Source organism: Pristiophorus japonicus, chromosome 16 (genome assembly GCF_044704955.1).
Source record: "Pristiophorus japonicus isolate sPriJap1 chromosome 16, sPriJap1.hap1, whole genome shotgun sequence".
Taxonomy (NCBI): domain Eukaryota; kingdom Metazoa; phylum Chordata; class Chondrichthyes; family Pristiophoridae; genus Pristiophorus; species Pristiophorus japonicus.
In genome coordinates this window covers 24,224,433-24,249,418 of record NC_091992.1, presented here as the reverse complement: position 1 = coordinate 24,249,418, position 24,986 = coordinate 24,224,433, and the positions used below count along the sequence as shown (strand labels likewise).

Genomic DNA, 24,986 nt, shown 5'->3' with positions numbered 1-24,986 from the left:
TGGATCTTGATAATCGGGGAACAATGTGGCAGGGTTAGGTTGACAGAGAAGATCAGACCCTCATTTCAATGTCAAAATGTTATCAGTTCAACAAAAACATTTAAACTACTGAAGACATCAAAGCAGAAGTATATCAAATGTTGCTCAGGCTAATAATTACTGATGTTATCATTTACCTTTTTCCAACACTATTATGACCGTCAAACACAATGATTGTAATCATCAAATAAGAAAATAACAAAAAATAACAAAACATTATTGTTACACTCCAAAACTGTTGTACCCATTGTTCAGAGTGGGGTGAAGCACAGGCTATAGGGTCTTTTTTAACCTCCAGCATCAAAGCTCATCTGATGGTTAATTTTGAATTCATCAGGGAGGCAATATTTAGCATTCCCATTCTGACCAACAGATTCCCTGATCCATTTGGAGCAGCAGATGGGGAAGCAAGTACAAGATGAAATCTAATCTCACACAGGAATAACAGCCACTTGGGGGGGGGGTGACTAATGCCCATGGAACTGAACAAGGTTCGCCACCAGAGAGCAGCATTTAAAAAAAAAAGTAGGTAATGACTTAATTACATCATCCTTATTACAAGTAACCATCAATCAAAACCTTTAGGGATTTGTGGCTTTCATAAGTAGCTAAGTACAATGATGTGCATACGAGGTTTATACCATACAGTAATCTCCACCTCAGTGCCTAAATTATCACATTGACATCATTTTTTACTTTGTGAAGTGGTGGCTTAATTTTCTTACTCTTCAGGATTCTGCTCAGTCATAGACTAAGAATGGTAACAGTTACAGATAAAAGCAACACCATTCCTGGACTGGATGTACCTCCTTCTACCTTAGTTCAATTTGTTTCAGACAACTGAGGCAATAAGCATTTTTTTTAAACAAAGCCTGGTGTCTCAAAGTCTAGGGGGTCTGCAAGTTCATAAGATTGTGGTTTATTTGGGGCCAGTTCTGGATTAGCAGAAATTTTCTTCAATTGAATATTGGGAAGACAGAAGCCATTGTTTTCGGTCCGCCACAAACACCGTTCTCTAGCCACTGACTCCATCTCTCTCCCCAACTTCTGTCTGAGGCTGAATCAGACTGTTCGCCACCTTGGGGTCATATTTGACCGCGAAACGCGCTTTTGACCACATATTCGCAGCATAACTAAAACCGCCTATTTCCACCTCCGTAACATTTCCCGTCTCCGCCCTTGTCTCAGCTCATCCCCTGCTGAAGCCCTCATCCATGCCTTTGTTACCTCTAGACCGGACTATTCCAATGCACTCCCGGCTGGCCTCCCACATTCTGCCCTACGTAAACTACAGGTGATCCAAAACTCGGCTGCCTGTGTCCTAACTTGCACCAAGTCCCGCTCACCCATCACCCCTGGCTCCTGGTTAAGCAATGCCTCGATTTCAACATTCTCATCCTTGTTTTCAAATCCATCCATGGCCTCGCCCCTCCCTATCTGTGTAATCTCCTCCAGCCCCCCGCCCCAAAGATGCAAGTGTTCCTCTAATTCTGCCCTCTTGAGCATCCCTGATTATAATCGCTCAACCATTGGTGGCCGTGCCTTCTATTGCCTCGGCCCCAAGCTCTGGAGTTCCTCGCTTAAACCTCTCCGCCTCTCTTTCCTTCTTGAAGATGCTGCATAAAACCTACCTCTTTAACCAGGCTGGACACCTGCCCTAATTTCTCCTAACGTCGCTTGATGTTGCAACATTTTTTCTCTCATAATATTCCTGTGAAGCACCTTTGGACTAAGTTAAAGGCGCTATATAAATACAAGTTATTGTTGTAAGCATGGCACAAAATATGAAAAATACTATAATTATTCATATTTGTTGACACATACATTATTCTGCCAGATGGCACGGTTGTCCTTCAACTAGCTATTGATTGGAATTTATGACAGAGGGTGCCAGATGTTTTCGGGGATCTTCCACAAAAAAGTTTCAAAACAACTGCTCCAACCTACAGCTTAAATGTAAGAATTTGGACTCCATCTCTAAACATCGTCTCCAAAAGTTTGGATTATCACATTTCTCTCCCAACCCCCCACCACCCAAAATATTCAAAGATGGAGATCTCAATGTTAAACCCATTTAATGTACATTCCTTTTCATACAATTCTGTTGAAAATAACATGGGATTCTTTATTCTTTCTGAAGAACTGGGAAAGACCCCACCTTCCTCTCCATCACACTTTTCTTTCAGATTGGGTGGGTATTTCTGTAATGAAGCAGATGTGAAGAAATTGGGCCCTTTCTACTGTTCATGCTGAAAGTGGACAAGTCACTCGCTGATCCTGCTAGTGAAGAGAAGGCTAGCCAGTCAAATTAGCCTAAATATTTACTTATCTTGTAACCTGACGTATGTCAGCATCACTTTTGGCCGTCTTTCCCCAACTGTTCTTAATCCTATTGCTTCTGAGGAACAAGTTGATGTTGAGCAACATTATCGGGAGATACTGAGTCAATTATCAATTCTATTATTTCAAACTAGTGAGCTCTTCAGCTGTGTTTGTTGGTAAGCCATAGCTTATTGCTTCAAGCCCGCTGTTGCTACCTATCGACAATCCAGTAACAGGCTCCAGTTAATGACATGAGGGCAGGACTTTGTGTAGACAACAATTTCTGTGATCCTAGGCTTATAACCAGTCCAATTGGCTGGTGTGGTATTTGTCAATCTGCATCGAGAATGGGACTCCCATTAAAATGCTTTATTCCACATTTCTCCTTACTCTGGGATATTTTTGCCCATTTTGCCCAACACAACCTAAATTCTCATCTGGAAAGTGAGTACTTTATAGCCAAAAGCACATCAGACATCACTACTGTGGCTCTGATTCTAGGATCTCATCCAACCTTATAACGGCTTTTTTGACTGCCATGAAAGCTGACAGACTTACTGCAATGCACAATCACAATGGAGTGGCAGACAGGTCAGCAGCCATTACACATTAGATGACAAAACCTTCCTGTTTATTAAAAAAAAAACTGTTTGAAATTACTCAAGTTAATGTGGAACAAACAAGGGAAATCCAACTGTAACAAGTGACCAGGAAGAAAAACAGTGGACAGTACAAGGATGTGGGTATATGGAATTACACATTTCATATCATGTGATCGCTTTATAATGTGTGGTTTTAAAGCAATCGGAATCTTGAAGAAAATTGTCCATCTCATTTTATATCAGTACCTACCAATGTGGAAGAGAATGGGTGAAGAATGATGATCGCACTCGGTGTTAAAATAGTCAACTGCAACAAGAAGTTTTTCTTTAAAAAATCTGATGTATTTACAGTCATAATAGACAGGCAGAGACAGGAACTTGGAGTCAATTGTTTATATACAGAATACATGAAAGTGTCTGTTGTAAAATCTGAAACAATACATTAACTATTTACATTTGAACTACTGTGTGAAAAAGGACCTTAACAAGCTTACGACAAACTTTTACGCTACAATACAACACAACGGCAGCTGGTGCCATACCACAAGTTTTTAGCATGTTACACATTTAAAAACCACTGACACCATTAAAGGTGCAATAACACAGACTCTACTTTAACACTTCTCCTTTCTCAGTCAAATAAAATACCATTGATATTTGAAAGGTTTTTTTTTTCCTCTTTAATCAGTACACAGCAGCTACTTGTAGTGCAAAAGTAGCAGAAAACATCTGGGGTCATAGGATTCCAGATACATTAAATAAAACAATGATCAGAGTAGATAAACATATCCTTTTATGAAAACTTTGCACATATTTATAAAAACTATTGTCACTGGCACAAAATATAACAAGTCTTTGATTATTTGTACATGTTTAGGGATGCAGTCTGAATGTATCCTAGGCTTTTCCAGTTCATTCTGCAAAGGGCTTTACCATGACCTTCAAATAGGACCTTGCTTCTTTTTTCTCATTCAGTCAACATTTACAACTATGACAAGTTACATATTTAAAAGAGAAGTCATTATACAAATTCTATGTGCAACTGCCCACAAAATCTGAGCAAAAAAGAAAGAAAAAATGCTGAAGATACTTCATTCCATGCAATATAAAGACAGCTTCTTCGGTTCATGGCTCCCCGCTTAGTCCTATGTACATTTCAGAAACCTCATGGAACAGAGTTGGATCGTAACACTGGCACTTGATGAAGTTTCATCAAATGCTTCTGTTCTAAGTCAGCATCGTGTACTAGGGTTTCCTCCTCCTTCGGCTGCTTCATTGCAAACTCTGTGATGCTGAACACAAACTGCAGGCAACCAAGCTTAATGTAACTCCCATGATGCAGCAACGCTGTCCCTTCCCAGCCGGCTCCACTGCCACCTATTAGACTAGAGCTGCTGGCCTTGCAGTTACAGGTTTTCCCATGCAGTCCCTGGCCTTGGGAACTCATGACTGTCTCTTCCTGTTCCTCCTCTTCCTTTCTGCTCTTACAATATTCTGCAAAAAAAATCCAAAATATTTAACCTACAGTAAATAAAATGAAATGTTGCCCAGTGTTTCCAAACCGTGTTGGAATATTTAGCCATCTACAAGAAAATCCCACTTAAAATCAACTTTAATTCATTAGAAAATAATTACACCACAAGATGCCCAAGTGGGTTCCATTTTATGAGCTTGAATTGTCCACTGAAAATGTTTGCACGTTTCCAATTGGACGTTGGCAACTTTCATAGTGAACAATCCCATTGTTTATGCTCTGCTGCTAAAGTTTACTGGGGAAAAACAACACAGTGGTAGATGCCAATCACTCTTTAGGAGGGTTCCTGTGCCTTTGTTGTTGTTTCCTTCGACATGGGTTCCCAATAAACAAGAATGGGCTACTCTCCATCCGAACAGTTTGAACTCCAAGAATCTTGCTTCTGATGGTGAGGCTGTTTACCAATATAATTAAGCTTCTGTTGCCCAGATCACAACAGTTGTATTGTACTGTATACTTGCTTTTCTTAATAGTTTTCACGGTTTAAAATGCTTAATTATATTGCAAAACTGCTTAGAGGATTAATGGCTGGATGGTATCTTTGTATGCTATTACAGTACTAAGTGGTAATGATTACTATTCATCCATTCAGTTTACATTAACTTTAGAAAGCGTAAAAAGAAGTGCTTACTTATTACACTTTGAACTTTGGCAACAATACTGCTTGGTGGAGTGGGAGAAGTTTTCTCAGAGAAGTCACACGAATAGAGAACGTTGTCAACAGTTGTCCCATGTTCACTGTAGTTTAGCAATTCATAGTGTTTTGTGTTCTGAAAACAAAGAGAAGATAATTGACCAAAAATTTAAGACTGACAACATGCGCAGCAACGGCTTTTAACACTACATGGCTCAGTTTATTGGCAAAGGAAGCATTTCACAGTTCAGGAGTTACGTATCCAAAGTCTCAGGTTTAATGTTGACAAATCCATAAAGAGGCAAGCATAAGCTGTTTATTTGGCTCAGCTCAGGAAAAGCAAATGGAAAGATAGCAGGTAAACTTGTGCAAACAAGAGCTGCTTTACTTATCTAGGTTCCAGATGTAGTGCACTATAAATAGTATATTACGAGCTTTAATTTCCTCTGCTCGAACAAAACTGGTCATTTTACATTGCTGGCCACAATGTGAATAACACTTCAAGTCAGACATCAGTCTAGATTGTTATTATTCTTTCATTTGCAACTTCATTTAACAGCTAAAGTGCAACACCAGGAAAAAGACTCATCAACATTGACACGGTAAATATTTACATTTTTTCCCCCACTAAAAGCTTAATTCAAATTTGTTCTCCAGTTCTGCCGCTTACTTTTATTTTTTTTTAAAAAAGTACTCTCATTGCACTTACACACACAAGACAGCCAGGCAAACAGCTGGTCACTAAGAAACAAGTTAAAGTAGTTTTAGCAGAAAATATTCTGAAGAAATTCAAGACAAAGATCACTGGCAGACACAGGGCAACTATAGTGATTTTAGAACATCACTCAAATCCCTGGATTCCACTAACCTTGTGTCTTTTGTCTATTTAAAAGAAAAAAAAGTCAAGCTACTACAGGAATGGGATCTTGTAAGCTGTGCATTTACAGTAGCGAACTACATCAGCTCATATTTACCTCACTTGAACTTTGATGGAACATTGTAAATTGTACATTTACTGAGCGTAATGACCATCTCTACGCAAACAAAATGATAACCAGGAGAGGCACTGAAGATTTAATGTGTCACCAATACTGCATTTTTGCATCATGACCAGTCTTCATCGGACACACCCCCACCGGCAAAAAAACCCAGAAAACAACTTGAGCTTGGTTCAACCCGAGAAATGGCCAACATGTGTCCCCAAGACTGACACTCCTCTATATACGAGGATATGATCAACATTTCTGCATAGGAGGTCATTTTGTCCATCATACCTGTGCCAGTGTGAGCTCCCCATTGGAGTAATCTACTCTAATCTCAGTTCCCTCCCCTTTCCCTGCACCTTTTAATATTTTTCTTCAACTATTTATAATATTTTAATTAACTTGGCTGCAATAGCCACTTGGGTGAAATAGATTCCATATCCTAATAACCCCTTGCCCAAAAAATTATAATTTCTCCCTTTATGATTCGAGAAGAAATCCTAACTTTATGCTCCTTGTTACGAATTCAAGAATAGTGCATATCATCTTTCACCATTTATCCCCTCAAAACTTTGAACACCCCTGCTATTTGATCACTCCTGGCCTTTCTTTGCTCCAGTGACAGCAGCCCTACTTTTTCAAATCCATCTTAACGATGTGGTCTTATTACAGGTATAGTTGAGGAGTTATCAGTTACCACCTGACCTGCTGCACAGTGCAAAAACCACAGTGGAGTTAACTACACATCACTAAGAGAGAAACATCATCTCTTAGCAAGAACAATTTACAAAAATCAAAGATGCAAACAAGTTCTTCCTCTCTCTAAATACTCAATGGTTTATATATGTATATATATTTTTTTTTTTTTAAGGTCAAAATATCTCCTTCCTTCTTCCATTAATTGTACAGAGTCCATTCTGGTGAGTGTAGAATAAAAGTAATTCTATAAAATGGACATGGTTGCAGTCTACTTTTATTTTCTTCTGTGCGGTGAAATACGCAACACAGAATAATATGCTGCACTCCCAAGTGTCTATGATTCTTCCCACAACAGTTACACTTTAGTATCTTAAAGGATAATTACTGTCTTCCCTTTTTACTTAGAACATTAAGAAACATCAGTACCATGAATGCTCTCCAGTTATCCTGATGACTGGTGCTGTATACTCATGAAAGTATAGCTAATTGATCATCCTGTACACTAGGTGCTGTTGTTTTAGCAATCTATATCTAAACCAGCTATTTGCTACAGAATAACAATTCACCTTGATGCAACAGGATAATATTTGAAGCATAACGGGTTTTAAAACTTAGTGTAGAAAATGCAGTTTCAAAGATGCACTTACAGGAAAACTTTGGAGAGCATAATTAACTTAAATATGATACTGATTTGCTAAACCCTAACTGATTAGGATTTGCAATTGCAGTTGCAAGGCAGCTGAAAACGGACGGATATAATTGACAATAGATGTCTTGGGGAAAACAGGATTAAGTGGCAGCAAAATGTAAGTACTACCAGGCCAAAAAAATTGGCTGAGTGCTCAGTGGTAAAATACTGCCAAAGAAAATATTAGTGATAGCGACTCATCAATAGAATGAAATTGCACAACCTGTCACACCAAGCAAGAAATAGGCAACCAAATGGAAAGACCAAAGGTTCTTCGAAATACAGTTCTTTTATTTTACAACTACAACCTCTGATTTCTCCTCGATACTATAAAGAACTGTAGCAGTAAGACAGCCGTTAAGTATATACAAGGGAATGAAGGGATATGGGGATAGGGCAGGAGAGTGCAGTTGAGGCAGAAGATTAGCAGATGATCTTACTGAGTGGCGGAGCAGGCTCAAAGAGCCATGTGGCCTACCCCTGGCTCCTATTTCTTATAATTAAACTATGGAAACCCAATTATATCAAATAACATTAGCATGCAATCAGCTAGCATATAGCTGGAAGACCAGCAGGAAGATAGTGCGAGGAAGGTAGTGCAGGGGTCCCCTGTGGTCATCCCCCTGCAAAACAGATACACCGTTTTGAGTACTGTTGAGGGGAATGACTCATCAGGGGAGGGCAGCAGCAGCCAAGTTCATGGCACCGTGGCTGGCTCTGCTGCACAGGAGGGCAAGAAAAAGAGTGGGAGAGCAATAGTGATAGGGGATTCAATGATGAGGGGAATAGATAGGCGTTTCTGCGGCCGCGACCGAGACTCCAGGATGGTATGTTGCCTCCCTGGTGCAAGGGTCAAGGATGTCTCGGAGCGGGTACATTCTGAAATGGGAGGGAGAACAGCCAGTTGTCGTGGTGCACATTGGTACCAACGACATAGGTAAAAAAAAGGGATGAGGTCCTACGAAACGAATTTAAGGAGCTAGGAGCTAAATTAAAAAGTAGGACCTCAAAAGTAGTAATCTCGGGATTGCTACCAGTGCCACGTGATAGTCAGAGTAGGAATCGCAGGATAGCGCAGATGAATACGTGGCTTGAGGGAGGGATTCAAATTCCTGGGGCATTGGGACCGGTTCTGGGGGAGGTGGGACCAGTACAAACCGGACGGTCTGCACCTGGGCAGGACCGGAACCAATGTCCTAGGGGGAGTGTTTGCTAGTGTTGTTGGGGAGGATTTAAACTAATATGGCAGGGGGATGGGAACCAATGCAGGGAGACAGAGGGAAACAAAAAGGTGGCAAAAGCAAAAGACAGAAAGGAGATGAGGAAAAGTGGAGGGCAGAGAAACCCAAGGCAAAGAACAAAAAAGGCCACTGTACAGCAAAATTCTAAAAGGACAAAGGGTGTTAAAAAAACAAGCCTGAAGGCTTTGTGTCTTAATGCAAGGAGTATCCGCAATAAGGTGGATGAATTAATTGTGCAAATAGATGTTAACAAATATGATGTGATTGGGATTACGGAGACGTGGCTCCAGGATGATCAGGGCTGGGAACTCAACATCCAGAGGTATTCAACATTCAGGAAGGATAGAATAAAAGGAAAAGGAGGTGGGGTAGCATTGCTGGTTAAAGAGGAGATTAATGCAATAGTTAGGAAAGACATTAGCTTGGATGATGTGGAATCTATATGGGTAGAGCTGCAGAACACCAAAGGGCAAAAAACGTTAGTAGGAGTTGTGTACAGACCTCCAAACAGTAATAGGGATGTTGGGGAGGGCATGCAATAAAGGTGTAGCAGTTATAATGGGTGACTTTAATATGCACATAGATTGGGCTAGCCAAACTGGAAGCAATACGGTGGAGGAGGATTTCCTGGAGTGCATAAGGGATGGTTTTCTAGACCAATATGTTGAGGAACCAACTAGGGGGGAGGCCATCTTAGACTGGATGTTGTGTAATGAGAGAGGATTAATTAGCAATCTCATTGTGCGAGGCCCCTTGGGGAAGAGCGACCATAATATGGTGGAATTCTGCATTAGGATGGAGAATGAAACAGTAAATTCAGAGACCATGGTCCAGAACTTAAAGAAGGGTAACTTTGAAGGTATGAGGCGTGAATTGGCTAGGATAGATTGGCGAATGACACTTAGGGGGTTGACTGTGGATGGGCAATGGCAGACATTTAGAGACCGCATGGATGAATTACAACAATTGTACATTCCTGTCTGGCGTAAAAATAAAAAAGGGAAGGTGGCTCAACCGTGGCTATCAAGGAAAATCAGGGATAGTATTAAAGCCAAGGAAGTGGCATACAAATTGGCCAGAAATAGCAGCGAACCTGGGGACTGGGAGAAATTTAGAACTCAGCAGAGGAGGACAAAGGGTTTGATTAGGGCAGGGAAAATGGAGTACGAGAAGAAGCTTGCAGGGAACGTTAAGGCGGATTGCAAAAGTTTCGATAGGTATGTAAAGAGAAAAAGGTTAGTAAAGACAAACGTAGGTCCCCTGCAGTCAGAATCAGGGGAAGTCATAACGGGGAACAAAGAAATGGCAGACCAATTGAACAAGTACTTTGGTTTGGTATTCACTAAGGAGGATACAAACAACCTTCCGGATATAAAAGGGGTCAGAGGATCTAGTAAGGAGGGGGAACTGAGGGAAATCTTTATTAGTCGGGAAATTGTGTTGGGGAAATTGATGGGATTGAAGGCCGATAAATCCCCAGGGCCTGATGGACTGCATCCCAGAGTACTTAAGGAGGTGGCCTTGGAAATAGCGGATGCATTGACAGTCATTTTCCAACATTCCATTGACTCTAAATCAGTTCCTAACGTGTGGAGGGTAGCCAATGTAATCCCACTTTTTAAAAAAGGAGGGAGAGAGAAAACAGGGAATTATAGACCGGGCAGCCTGACCTCAGTAGTGGGTAAAATGATGGAATCAATTATTAAGGATGTCATAGCAGTGCATCTGGAAAATGGTGACATGATAGGTCCAAGTCAGCATGGATTTGTGAAAGGGAAATCATGCTTGACAAATCTTCTGGAATTCTTTGAGGATGTTTCCAGTAAAGTGGACAAAGGAGAACCAGTTGATGTGGTATATTTGGACTTTCAGAAGGCTTTCGACAAGGTCCCACACAAGAGATTAATGTGCAAAGTTAAAGCACATGGGATTGGGGGTAGTGTGCTGACGTGGATTGAGAACTGGTTGTCAGACAGGAAGCAAAGAGTAGGAGTAAACGGGTACTTTTCAGAATGGCAGGCAGTGACTAGTGGGGTGCCGCAAGGTTCTGTGCTGGGGCCCCAGCTGTTTACATTGTACATTATGATTTAGACGAGGGGATTAAATGCAGTATCTCCAAATTTGCGGATGACACTAAGTTGGGTGGCAGTGTGAGCTGCGAGGAGGATGCTATTAGGCTGCAGAGTGACTTGGATAGGTTAGGTGAGTGGGCAAATGCATGGCAGATGAAGTATAATGTGGATAAATGTGAGGTTATCCACTTTGGTGGTAAAAACAGAGACAGACTATTATCTGAATGGTGACAGATTAGGAAAAGGGAAGGTGCAACGAGACCTGGGTGTCATGGTACATCAGTCATTGAAGGTTAGCATGCAGGTACAGCAGGCGGTTAAGAAAGCAAATGGCATGTTGGCCTTCATAGCGAGGGGATTTGAATACAGGGGCAGGGAGGTGTAACTACAGTTGTACAGGGCCTTGGTGAGGCCACACCTGGAGTATTGTGTACAGTTTTGGTCTCCTAACTTGAGGAAGGACATTCTTGCTATTGAGGGAGTGCAGCGAAGATTCACCAGACTGATTCCTGGGATGGCGGGACTGACCTATCAAGAAAGACTGGATCAACTGGGCTTGTATTCACTGGAGTTCAGAAGAATGAGAGGGGACCTCATGGAAATGTTTAAAATTCTGACGGGTTTAGACAGGTTGGATGCAGGAAGAATGTTCCCAATGTTGGGGAAGTCCAGAACCAGGGGTCACAGTCTGAGGATAAGGGGTAAGCCATTTAGGACCGAGATGAGGAGAAACTTCTTCACCCAGAGAGTGGTGAACCTGTGGAATTCTTTACCACAGAAAGTAGTTGAGGCCAATTCACTAAATATATTCAAAAGGGAGTTAGATGAAGTCCTTACTACTCGGGGGATCAAGGGTTATGGCGAGAAAGCAGGAAGGGAGTACTGAAGTTTCATGTTCAGCCATGAACTCATTGAATGGCGGTGCAGGCTAGAAGGGCTGAATGGCCTGCTCCTGCACCTAGTTTCTATGTTTCTATATAAAGCTTGTTGCCAACCCAGCAAGCACAACAATCACACAAAACTTTCAAAATAATTTGCGATCTTATCCAAGCTAGAGGACTGTACAATTACAAATTTATTTTTCTATTTTTTCTATCAGGGAGAGGATAGAATTGAGACTCATGAACCTTACCTCATCATAGAATATGCAGGCATGTTTGCCTGAAACATAATTACAATGTCCATAATTTGTAAGGCACACATCCATGTCGGCACCTGAAAAAAAACAGGAAAATAAATCTCAGTTACAGTAGTCAGTTTGCATACCGTAGGACCTCAAATTACTTGGAACATTAAGGAACATCAGTACCATGAACAAAGCTGCATAGATTCAGTGACCTAATGTGGTTATTTGAAAAAAATAAACAAGCCATGGAACCACTTGCACCTAATCTATCCAGGTTTGCATATCAAATTATCATTGTATGATTAGTGTGCCTCTGACATTATTCATCTATTCCAATAAAATCATGTCGTTATCACAGACCAATCACATTTCAGTCAATACGAACACAGTGGAGTTTTTTTGTAACTCTGTACATACTTCACTAGTTTGACCCTATTTTCCTACTTTTTAATTTGTTTTGGTACCCTTGTCTGTTCTTTCCTCCACATGGCCAGCTCCTGACCGGCCCAGCCTGTCTGCTCTTCCCGATACAAATCTCTCAACCAATACGACTCCACATCAAGGTCTCTCGGCCTCTTGCCACTGCCTAAGCTAAACCTTTCCTCCCCTCCTGAACCGAACACCAAAGTTCTGAATCACTTGCTCCCTCAGCTCTACTCAGGCTGGAAAATTAAATAAAAGGGGAGAATTTAAACAGCAAATCAGAAGAGGTGGGTTTACAAGATACAGAATGAGCAGTAAAGGAGAAATTGAAGTTCAGAACAAAAAAAAAGCTAGTTCAAGAAGCTTAACAATGAGAACGAGGAGTGGAGAAAGCATGTAATATGTCCAAAGACTGGCAAATCAACTAGTTATTAAAAGCATATCCCACTTGTATTGGATATGCTGAATTTGGGTAAATTAAGTAAACTGCATCCAGATGGGACCAAAATTCATCATCATTTAGCTCCATTTTGTTTTGAGCTAAGTGTTTTTTTTGGAGCTAACTTAATTTTGCAAGTTTCGCCAATGGTTTCACACTGTCCTTAACAGATAATGGCTGTTTTTTTAAATAAAAGTACCGTTTTTCTGACGTCACTCGGGGTCAAACCCACCCATAACGCCATTTTTGAGAGTTTTGCCAATAAGGTCTCAAAACATTTATTTATTTATTTATTAATTAAAGACAGCGCTAAGAACCACTTTTTAAAACCTTACCGTACCGAGTTGGAGTCCGATCAAAATCGGCGTTAACATGGGCTTAGGATTGATTTGTTGTGTTAATCTATATTTATTATGTCCCTCTTGAAAGTAGTGATGCAGTATTATCTTTGAATTACTTCATTATAAAAGAAAGTTATTTTATTTTTAGGATTTAATATTTACTGTGATAAAACATTTGGCGGGTCATTTGGCCAGGGATAGGGGTGACCGCGGCGGACCATTTGGGAGCCATTGGCAGAGTCCGGCGGCTAGGACGGGGAGTTCACGTTTCAGCATCAAAACATTTCCAGGGCAGGTACAGCACAAGTTAGCTACAGAGTAAAGCTCCCTCTACACAATTAGATAAGAACAGTCCTCAGCCCACATTTCCTTCCTCCCACACCCGGGAACCGGAGAGAGACAGCTCCTTCCCTCCCATTGTTCCTCGCGTTACCCTGGAAACCTAAATGCTTGGGCATGCGCATGAACGGGCCTTACTTTCTCGGCGCAAAAAATTAGCTCCACCCTCAAAAGGTTCTGCGCTGCGCCAAAACGAAAAATCATTTTGGAGAACCTTCTACTTTATTGGCGTTATCTCGGACTAAAAAAACGGCCATTATTCTGAAATAATGCCAAAAAACAGCAAATGTGGAATTTTGGGCCCATTAGTTTGGTCTTTACAGTTGGAGTAATGTATTATTCAGAGACTTTGTTTTGAACATCCGATAAAACAGCACGATTTTGAGTTTGGTAGATCATTGCCTTAAAATGTATTTATTTGTCAAAGGTTCAGCTCTTCAAATTAAGCCAGGTAAACTTTTTTTTTGGTGGGAGGTGGGGATAGCAACATTACGTTTCCTCTCTACATTTTAAGTACACATTTTAATTGGACTTTGGATAATGTTACAAAGGGCACTTAGTAAAATGGATAACATAAGAAATAGGAGCCATACGGCCCCTCAAGCCTGCTCCACCATTTAATATGATTATGGCTGATTAACTTTAATTAATTAAGCTTAATTGACTTGGAAACATATCACCAATGTTCCTTCATTGTCGCTGGGTCAAAATCCTGGAACTCCCTCCCGAGCAGTCCTGTGGGAGTACCTTCATCACACAAACTGCTGTGGTTCAAGGCAGCTCACCACCACCTTCTCAAGGGCAATTAGAGATGGGCAATAAACACTGGCCTTGCCAGCGACACCCACATCCCATGAATGAATTAAAGAAAAAAAACACAGCAGTCTGTACTGCAATTATCAGCCACTAGCAAGACATGTCATTTTGCGGCAACTATTTCAGGCAATTCATTGCTTACCTGTTCCTATGTAAAGTGTTCTGTAGCACATACTAACGGCTTGGCCTTTACCCGTAAGGGGATAAAACACCGCTCGTGCCTGAACCTCTTTTGCTGGGACTAGAAAGAAGAAAAGGATAGGAAATTATTCATTCAGAAAATGCAGTTTTGGCCTTTGCACTGGACAGGAAACATTTGCCAAATTCAAAGATAGTCATTTGAAACCTCACAGTTTTATTATAATTAGTAACTGGCAATACTTAGCAAGCACAGCAAATGTAGGTAAATTTGCATCTGCTCCATAGGTGATGCTGGCAAGGTTACATTTATTGCTTATTCCTACTTTCAATGATGGGCAACCAATGATGGGCAACCAGTGACTGGTATCAAGACTCAACCATGTAGTCTTAACTAGAGTCACAAGTAGGCCAGGCCCGGTTGGAGTGATAAGAGTTTCCACTTGGGTTTCTTTTACAATTTAGAAGCTTGGTCATTTTTCCCTGCAGCCAGCCCTTAAATTACCAGATTCACTGACAATCAAGTTCACAACTTTCCATGGTGGGATTGGAATTCAACCTCTGGGTTACTAATCCCATACCTGAATAATATGTCTTGGAATATTTTACACAGGGGAACAGAAAGCACCTGAAAGACAACTGTCATTTCCAGAAGCTCCAGAGATTTTGGAGGAGGGGGCGGGTGGAGAAAGAAGAAGTGGGGCACCAAAGTACTCATGACCCCCTAGGGAAAGCATATTGAAACCGGTGTGTGACTTACTGAACATTTACGCAATTCTATCCCACCTCTTGGGGGTGGGATGGGGGATGATTCTAATTGATTCACTTATTCTAATTGAACGCTGTATAGTACTGAATGACAGCAACTACTACAAGAACAATGCACATTTAAAATAGCACTTTAATGTAGAAAAGCTTCCAAGGCGTTTCACAGAAGTTTAATTTTTAAAATGGATGCTGCACCAAGGAAGGAAATAGAAGGAGGAATGAACAAAACCTTGGGCAAAGAGGTGGGTACAAAGGAGGGTCATATAGGTGGTGATACAGGGATATTTAGGGAGGAAATTCCAGAGTGGGGGGGGGCATAGGCAGCTGAAGTCAAGGCCACCAATGATGGGCAGGACAAAGGGCGAGGATGCACACATGACCAGGCTCAGAGGAACAGAGAGTGGAGTGGGGTCATAGGGCTGGAGAAGATTGGAGATAGGGAGCAGTGTGATGATGAAAGGATTTAAACATAAGGATGAGAATTTTAAGTTTGAGGTGTAGGGGACCGGGGACTGTGAACCATTGTAGCTCAGTGAGGACAGGGGAGATTGGGGAGTGGGAATTGATGTGGGATAGGATATGAGCAGCAGAGGTTTCGATGAGCAGAAGTTTACAGTATGCTGGTTAGAAGAGCATTATTGAGTCCAGGGGTGACAAAGGCATGGCTGAGAGTTTTAGCAACAGATGGGCTGAAGTCGTGAGAGATGTTAGAGGTGGCAAAGTAAATACATACCATCAGTCTGCGTTGTAGCAGCAGTCGTCTGGGTTTTTGAGGTGCTGAGTACAGATGGTAAAGAGGATGCTTTGGGAGGAAACAGTTGCTGAATTCTCTGCCAAGCCAGTACCTGGATCAACTTTTCATCAAGCTTACTTAGTTCAATCTCTACAAAAGGAAAAGAAACAAACCAATTTGAAGTTTTTCTAATAGCTCTCCAACACATGCTATATTTATATTTATATATTATATACATACAAGCACACACACACTTAGGCTAAAGGTGATGTCATTACTAAAGACCTAACTAAGTTATTGAGGTAATCTAAATTGTAAGCAGATTGTTAATTGTAAATGTTTTTGACAGAGATCGTAGTTCTCTCCTCCCCGCCCAATCTGCAGTGCAACGACAGATGAGTGTGCTCCCATGATTTTTTAATTGATAATTACCAACCCTGAATACAAAGCGAAAGAATCAAATAGATCACTTACTAAAAAAAGTTCCCTCACCCTCCAACTAAATTAACCACATGCAAGCCGCAACATGAAATTTGGTTTTGGTACAATATTTGGCGTACTATTTGTTTTTTTAAATAAGCACAGAACAGACAAATCTGTACATCCCATTGAATTCCTCAGTTTGAAATATGAGCTTAAGAGTTTCTTTGTGGAGCTAAATAATGACTCGGATTCTTGGTACTTGGACAACTAAATTCATCTAACTTTTAAAATTAAAATAGAAAAATTAAACAAGCCGGTTGAGTACAAGACCATACTGAGGTTAGTAGAACAATGTCTTGACTTCCCATAGGCAGAACTTGAAAACAAGCAGAATGTGCTTGCAGATATTTTTGTATTCACTAATTACATGTTCTTAAATATTAGAAATCTTATTAAAATAAAGGCAGCCTAGCAGCTATAATCAGATGATCGAAGATACAAAATCCAATTTTAGATATACATTTTAACAGCCAACTTTACTCCGTTATCTCCCAGATGAGTTTAGTTAAGTGGCAACAGATCACCTATGCATGCAGTGACTAATGTCTGGAATCAGACTAGAGGTTAGCAGTGGCACTAACATAACTGGAAAGGCACCAAAAACCTAAATTCAATTCAAAGAAATTAAAGGCCAGTCACCATTAACCATGTTTTATAATAAATTAACTGTATAAGTTTCCACCTTCTCCCTCAATAGAGCAGGCATCTGAGAGTCAAGGAGCTGATCTCTTCTGCTTCTAACATTCAAACATACTGTGTTATGCCTCCATTGAAATCAATTAATGTGGGCGGGGGGAGAGCAGGGAAAGAGACCAACAGGCAGAGGGAAATAAATCTAGACCAGGCTGATGTTTCATATCATAGTAGTGTTTTATACTAAAGTAATTTCCCCGTAATTCAGTAGTGGCAGAGGGGAGTGGCATAGGTACTTTGAAACCCGATAGTGAGCTGCGTATCGAGCCCAATTATGTTTTAAGTGTCCGGTGGCACCTTAGGAAGATTACTCTATACAGTATGTCACTAAAGTGCTCCCATTACACAAGCTGCTCCCTAAAATGAAGGCTTCCAAGGAGAAACTTGATCAGTCAAAATAAAAAAGCACGTGCAACGTACATTGCTGCAACAAGTTTTGGAACAATTGGTAGGAATGGTGTGTAATGCAGTTGTAAACCAAAAACTTTCCATCTGCTAAAATGGTAAGTCAACTGGAGAAAATAAGTTCACTTAAAGGAATTTTCAAAGCAATTACCTCCACTTCCTTCCATAGCTGCCTGCAGAGAGTTGGCGAGGTCAAACATAACTGAAGTGTTTGATGGAGAAGTTAAGGGAACTGGTTTGCTTCCCATGGAAACACCGGTGGACAGAGCAGTTGGACTCACTTTACCTTTCATGAAAAAAAAAGTACATATTAGTTACAACCAGTTTTGGAACAGAAGCTGATCAAGTTCAGTGTCTGTCTTCAACACAATCGGACACGTCAAGACACCATGATTCTGCATAAAATTTGCACTAGGCTCTTGACTAATGCAGTCAAGGATGAGAAAAGGGTACTTAGCCCATCGAAGCTCAGCAACCTATTCTAATTCTAACTTTCCAACCGAGTATCCAAATGTATTTTGAACACTCCCATGTCTAACTCTGCTATCTTTCTTGTGCAGGTGAAAGATATCTTGTAACACTATGAGACTGCAATGTCCTTGAATTACAGACAACATTCAAATGGTACCGAAGAAACTTTTTTATAGAATCATAGAAATTTACAGCACAGAAGGAGGCCATTCAGCCCATTGTGTCCACGCCAGCCGACAAAGAGTTATCCAGCCTAATCCCACTTTTCAGTTCTTGGTCCGTAGTCTTGTAGGTTACAGCAATTTATCTGACTTTTTTTTTAAATCACAAGTTCTGTTAGCGCTAAAGAATTCAAACAATGATAATGACCAGTGCTAGGATGGCCAAACTATTTATTCGGGATAACTCATGTATTTGTTCTAAAATCTTCCTTATGCTAAGTTTAACAACTCCCAAATATAATGCTAGTGTGCTGAAAAAATGTGTTTGAATCTGGATTCCAAAAACTACAAAGATTTAATCAACCTACAATGCTAGTCATTCAACCGCTTTCGTTATAATCAGAAAACTTGAACCAAAGGATTTTGCGAAGTAGTCTGAAGCCCACTTATTACCTTTCTAAAACGCAATCCCCATACTTAATAGGATTTTTAGCTACATTGTGCTCACACTATAACCGCACGGTAAACCCACATTGGGAAACCATCAGCATCTTTCTGCAACGAAATCTAAAATTTGAAACATCAAGCACACTGGAAAACCACAATGCTGCCACATATTCTGCTGGTAGTGTATCTTTCTGGGGTAGAACCACTCCAGATTAGCTCCCACACCTGTCTGAGAAAAGAGGATGGAGTTACTTCACGATGCAAGCAGCCTTTCGCTCGAACTGATGACTGGGGTGGGTCCCTTGCACTGAAAAATTAATATTGTCATGTAGATATATGTATGGATATGTTGCTCAATCATAGATGAGGTGGGTATTATGAACAGTATTCGCCCTAGATTTTTCAACGGTTTAGCTTGACTCAAGTCTCCTGGGGCTAGACTGGGTGTTGTGTAATGAGAGAGGATTAATTAGCAATCTCGTTGTGCGAGGCCCCTTGGGGAAGAGTGACCATAATATGGTGGAATTCTGCATTAGGATGGAGAATGAAATAGTTAATTCAGAGACCATGGTCCAGAACTTAAAGAAGGGTAACTTTGAAGGTATGAGGCGTGAATTGGCTAGGATAGATTGGCGAATGATACTGAAGGGGTTGACTGTGGATGGGCAATGGCAGACATTTAGAGACCGCATGGATGAACTACAACAATTGTACATTCCTGTCTGGCGTAAAAATAAAAAAGGGAAGGTGGCTCAACCGTGGCTATCAAGGGAAATCAGGGATAGCATTAAAGCCAAGGAAGTGGCATACAAATTGGTCAGAAATAGCAGAGAACCCGGGGACTGGGAGAAATTTAGAACTCAGCAGAGGAGGACAAAGGGTTTGATTAGGGCAGGGAAAATGGAGTTGCAGGGAACATTAAGACGGATTGCAAAAGTTTCTACAGATATGTAAAGAGAAAAAGGTTAGTAAAGACAAACGTAGGTCCCCTGCAGTCAGAATCAGGGGAAGTCATAACGGGGAACAAAGAAATGGCGGACCAATTGAACAAGTACTTTGGTTCGGTATTCACTGAGGAGGACACAAACAACCTTCCGGATATAAAAGGGGTCGGAGGGTCTAGTAAGGAGGAGGAACTGAGGGAAATCCTTATTAGTCGGGAAATTGTGTTGGGGAAATTGATGGGATTGAAGGCCGATAAATCCCCAGGGCCTGATGGACTGCATCCCAGAGTACTTAAGGAGGTGGCCTTGGAAATAGTGGATGCATTGACAGTCATTTTCCAACATTCCATTGACTCTGGATCAGTTCCTATGGAGTGGAGGGTAGCCAATGTAACCCCACTTTTTAAAAAAGGAGGGAGAGAGAAAACAGGGAATTACAGACCGGTCAGCCTGACATCGGTAGTGGGTAAAATGATGGAATCAATTATTAAGGATGTCATCGCAGTGCATTTGGAAAGAGGTAATATGATAGGTCCAAGTCAGCATGGATTTGTGAAAGGGAAATCATGCTTGACAAATCTTCTGGAATTTTTTGAGGATGTTTCCAGTAGAGTGGACAAGGGAGAACCAGTTGATGTGGTATATTTGGACTTTCAGAAGGCTTTCGACAAGGTCCCACATAAGAGATTAATGTGCAAAGTTAAAGCACATGGGATTGGAGGTAGTGTGCTGACATGGATTGAGAACTGGTTGTCAGACAGGAAGCAAAGAGTAGGAGTAAATGGGGACTTTTCAGAATGGCAGGCAGTGACTAGTGGGGTACCGCAAGGTTCTGTGCTGGGGCCCCAGCTGTTTACACTGTACATTAATGATTTAGACGAGGGGATTAAATGTAGTATCTCCAAATTTGCGGATGACACTAAGTTGGGTGGCAGTGTGAGCTGCAAGGAGGATTCTATGAGGCTGCAGAGCGACTTGGATAGGTTAGGTGAGTGGGCAAATGCATGGCAGATGAAGTATAATGTGGATAAATGTGAGGTTATCCACTTTGGTGGTAAAAACAGAGAGACAGACTATTATCTGAATGGTGACAGATTAGGAAAAGGGCAGGTGCAAAGAGACCTGGGTGTCATGGTACATCAGTCATTGAAGGTTGGCATGCAGGTACAGCAGGCGGTTAAGAAAGCAAATGGCATGTTGGCCTTCATAGCGAGGGGATTTGAGTACAAGGGCAGGGAGGTGTTGCTACAATTGTACAGGGCCTTGGTGAGGCCACACCTGGAGTATTGTGTACAGTTTTGGTCTCCTAACCTGAGGAAGGACATTCTTGCTATTGAGGGAGTGCAGCGAAGGTTCACCAGACTGATTCCCGGGATGGCGGGACTGACCTATCAAGAAAGACTGGATCAACTGGGCTTGTATTCATTGGAGTTCAGAAGAATGAGAGGGGACCTCATAGAGACGTTTAAAATTCTGACGGGGTTAGACAGGTTAGATGCAGGAAGAATGTTCCCAATGTTGGGGAAGTCCAGAACCAGGGGACACAGTCTAAGGATAAGGGGGAAGCCATTTAGGACCGAGATGAGGAGGAATTTCTTCACCCAGAGAGTGGTGAACCTGTGGAATTCTCTACCACAGAAAGTTGTTGAGGCCAATTCACTAAATATATTCAAAAAGGAGTTAGATGAAGTCCTTACTACTAGGGGAATCAAGGGGTATGGTGAGAAAGCAGGAATGGGGTACTGAAGTTGCATGTTCAGCCATGAACTCATTGAATGGCAGTGCAGGCTAGAAGGGCCGAATGGCCTACTCCTGCACCTATTTTCTATGTTTCTATGTAGACCTTTGCCTTCATTTTCGGCGGTTTTCTCGGTGTTACAGCTGTTTTTTAAAAAATGAAAAACCACCCGGCGAAAGTTTCCTCTTTATTTTTTTTTTTGAGAGTTCTGTCCACATTTTGAAAAGACTGCCGGGTAGCAAACCGCTGACGTGCACCGTGCACCGCCGAGAAAACTGCCAGGATCTCAGTTTTGCCTCAATGGGGACCCAAACACACTGCCAAGGAAACTGTCCTCAAAAAGCTGCCTGAAACAGGGAAAGGTGAGTATCCTGCAATGAAAGGCAAGTTAAAGTTTTTTAATAATTATTTTTAAAATTCTAAAACAGCGATTACATTAAAAAGTATCTAGAGAATGTTTTATCATTTTTTATCTAAGTGAAATTTTTTTTTTAAGTTTCCCCCCCTCCCTAGGCCTAACCACAGCCTAGGAGTAAATTTTACAAAACATTTTAAGAACTGCCCGTTCTCGCTACTTTCGGCTGTAGCCACCCAGAAACCGCCGAGAATCTTGGTGTACGAACCATTTTCTCGCCGGTCGGTTTTAATGACCTAATTAGTGGAAACTTTTTCCGGCATTAATTGCTGAAGCTTAGCGGTATTTTCTGGGCGGCAATCGGGAAAGTCTACCCCTAATCTCTTGATAGACAACACTGCCCAAATGTCATGAAATTCATTGAACGACACTTTTTTTGTGATTGAAACTTGAAGTTTTTGTTCACAAAATACAAGGTTTACTGGTCGACAAAAAATAAGATACCCACCTGTAGCTGCTGGTGAAATCAGGTTTCTGGGAGGTCCCAACACTGTTGAAACACTATCTGCCGCTGCTCTTGGAGGAGTAATTGCCCTGGATATAGCAGAGGATGTCGTAATAACCTTTGCCATAAACGTGGTCGGTCGGCCAGCAATCTGCAATGAGCCGGTGCTCTTAAGCTGTGAGCTGCTGGTGATCTCAGAACTGGCACACAAAGTAGTTAAAGAAGCGGGCATACTTGTCACACTGACTGGAATTCGCTGCAAGCATGAAACAGATCCTCCTGCATTCTCCGATTTGACAAGCGCTCCCACAAAATGATTTTGGAGATTGCTGGCTGCCGGTGGCGTAGCTGGTCTCAGCTGAGAATGCAGCCATGCTTGTCCAGATATCTGGCTTGGCACCTGTGTTAATGGTCCCTTTGGTCTGTGTGTGTCTGCCAGCTGCCTGGATGGTTCTGATGAAATGGTGCATGGGAAAGGTCCATTTACTTTGACCTCTGCTGACAAAGGTCCATTAGAAGTTCCACTACTTGATGTCTTGCACGAGGTCTCTGGATATAAACTACGGGCATTTTCTTCCTGTGCAATGGCAGCGCCGGGCTGCTGAGATACAGAGGAACCTGAAGAATTCTGGCTATTGGTCCCTGAGGTGCATGTAACATTGCATGATGTCGGAGAAGGGGAGGACGATGGTTTCTTTCCAGCTGTCTGATGCACGCTGCTTAAAGAGCTGTCTGCTGAACACTGGGCTGTGACGCACGGCTTAATATCAGCCTTTTCAGTGTGTTCAGTGTCCCAAAATAATGGCATCTGCTTAGCAGATAAATGTTTGAATATGCTGCATTGAAGTGCAACAACACTACGAAGCCACTAGAGGAAAAGAAAAAAACATTTGTTAAAAGGAAGTGATTTTATGTTCAAGTAAAACACAGTACTTGGTACTTCACAGGCAGGCATCGTATAATGAGTGTTGTACAGCAGACATAACTTTCTATTCTATTGTAGCTCCTTTTATTTATATAGGATATATGTCCAGTTGAGCGTAGCAGTTAGATGAAAACTCTTGACGGTTTCATAAAAGAAAACAATTTTCAATATCAATTCATAACACAATGAACGGATTTAATTTGTAAATCAACAACTTGCATTTATATAGTGTCTTTAATGTAGCAAAACTTCCCAAGGCACTTAAACAAGAGCATTATCAATAAAAATTTATCAATTAAAAATTAATGTTCCAACAAAGCTTTTCAGCATGGAGAATGCCATCTTTTGCTAATTGGAAACAAAAAGTGTCTTGAATCAGTTTCATAACATATTTCACTCTCTGGTCTCCTTCACCACATTCATTATTACCTCCTGTTGTTCTTCTTCAGTAGCAAAGTGCTCATAGTTGGAAAGGTGCTTTTGTGACTCAGTAGGAGTCTCATTACATATCAGCTCTCCATCACGGATTCCCGCCGGTGGAAGGAGAGGAGGTGGGTACTGGTACTGGGCCTTAATTGCTTCAGGAACCTTAAAGAAAGGTAAATGAAACTGAAATCAGTCACCTGTTGAATTGAGTTTGAAGGGCAACTGAAGTGATGCTGTAAATCATACAGATGTACAAGTCATTTGCTGCAATGGACATCGTTTGTTTTAGTCTAGCCAAAACAGCTGTTGATATTGGAAGCCACTCGGGTATTTCTAAAATAGTTATTTCAACTTTTTTTAGTCCTGATAAGAAAAAGCTATAGAGCCGAAGTCAGGAGGTTCCTGATTCAAGCACTTCCTATAGTAGACACCAAGTTTACTATAATCCACCCGCCCTACCCCTAAGATATTTACATTTATGCAGCCATAAGGGAAACAATGCAAGTTACACTGAACACTCCTAGATAGCTTAGAAATATCATATCCCCCCCTCCACAATCTTTACCTAAAAATACACTGAGACAATATGGATCTCTTCTCTACAAGTGAGAATGGGAGAAAGCAGTTTCTAATACCACCACAGTCACCCAAACACACAAGTTTGGTTTGATTGGTAATTTTTCAGTCCAGCCAATGTTAGTTTGGGTCTGGTGAACCTCCATCTGTTAAGTTTCTATCACAAGCACATCATTAAAAAATTATCCATACGTTGAAAGTAAAAACCCAGAGACAATTTTTACTTTAGTGTCTCTGCAGATTAACAACCTCCCATCAAAATCATGATACTTGATATGTTTTCATTGATTAGGAATGAGTGAGGAGCAATTTTCAGAGGGAACTGAATCTCACTGGTTCTTTGTTATATAATTACTTTTGCTCTACATTTAAGGCAGCAGCGATGCAATTATTTCACGCACATATTTTACACAAACTAGTGAAAGATTTAGACTACTACAAATACTGACATTTCATAAGAAACTTTAACAGCTCCATATAAAACAAAAGTTGATGCAGTATATTTATAAATTCCAATGCAAGTCAAATCAAGTAGTTAGGAGTTAAAATTATACAAATGAATTAAGAAGTCAGAGATGTGCCACCTTTCAGAGAAACTTCCTCAGTTCCTTTCTCAGCCATTTTTCATTCCTCTGGTAAAAGCACTCACTTGGTTAGGCAACCTGACTTGGGATATCTACCCTTGCTAAGAATCATTGCTAGACATATCACAGCCGACCCACAATTAATGTGAAAATTCTTCCTCTTGTGACTACCCTTCTAACCTAATTAAACTACTTGTCATTTGTGGGGGAGGAAGAGAAGAGAAGGGGACTTGCACAGGACTGCGTTTCCTTCATCACTTACCCATAATTCTTAGCAGGAAAAATGTCATGGCAACCCAGGTAGCCTAAATAAATGATCATAGAGTGCTTAGATCA

General features: G+C 41.1%; 1 protein-coding gene across 2 annotated transcripts in view; it reads right to left on the bottom strand.

Annotated features, from left to right (window-relative positions):
* Nucleotides 1–3,464: 3,464 nt before the first annotated feature.
* Nucleotides 3,465–24,986, bottom strand: part of phf12b (PHD finger protein 12b) — a 94,222-nt gene continuing 72,700 nt past the window's right edge. For both annotated transcript variants that reach the window (XM_070857135.1, XM_070857136.1), the window contains 8 exons: nt 23,494–23,652; nt 22,143–23,007; nt 17,670–17,804; nt 15,938–16,087; nt 14,441–14,539; nt 11,947–12,029; nt 5,129–5,267; nt 3,465–4,457 (listed from right to left, as the gene is read on the bottom strand). In XM_070857135.1, coding sequence (XP_070713236.1) covers nt 4,129–4,457; nt 5,129–5,267; nt 11,947–12,029; nt 14,441–14,539; nt 15,938–16,087; nt 17,670–17,804; nt 22,143–23,007; nt 23,494–23,652 — 1,959 coding nt within the window. In that variant the 3' untranslated portion in view covers nt 3,465–4,128. The remainder of the gene's footprint in view (nt 4,458–5,128; nt 5,268–11,946; nt 12,030–14,440; nt 14,540–15,937; nt 16,088–17,669; nt 17,805–22,142; nt 23,008–23,493; nt 23,653–24,986) is intronic.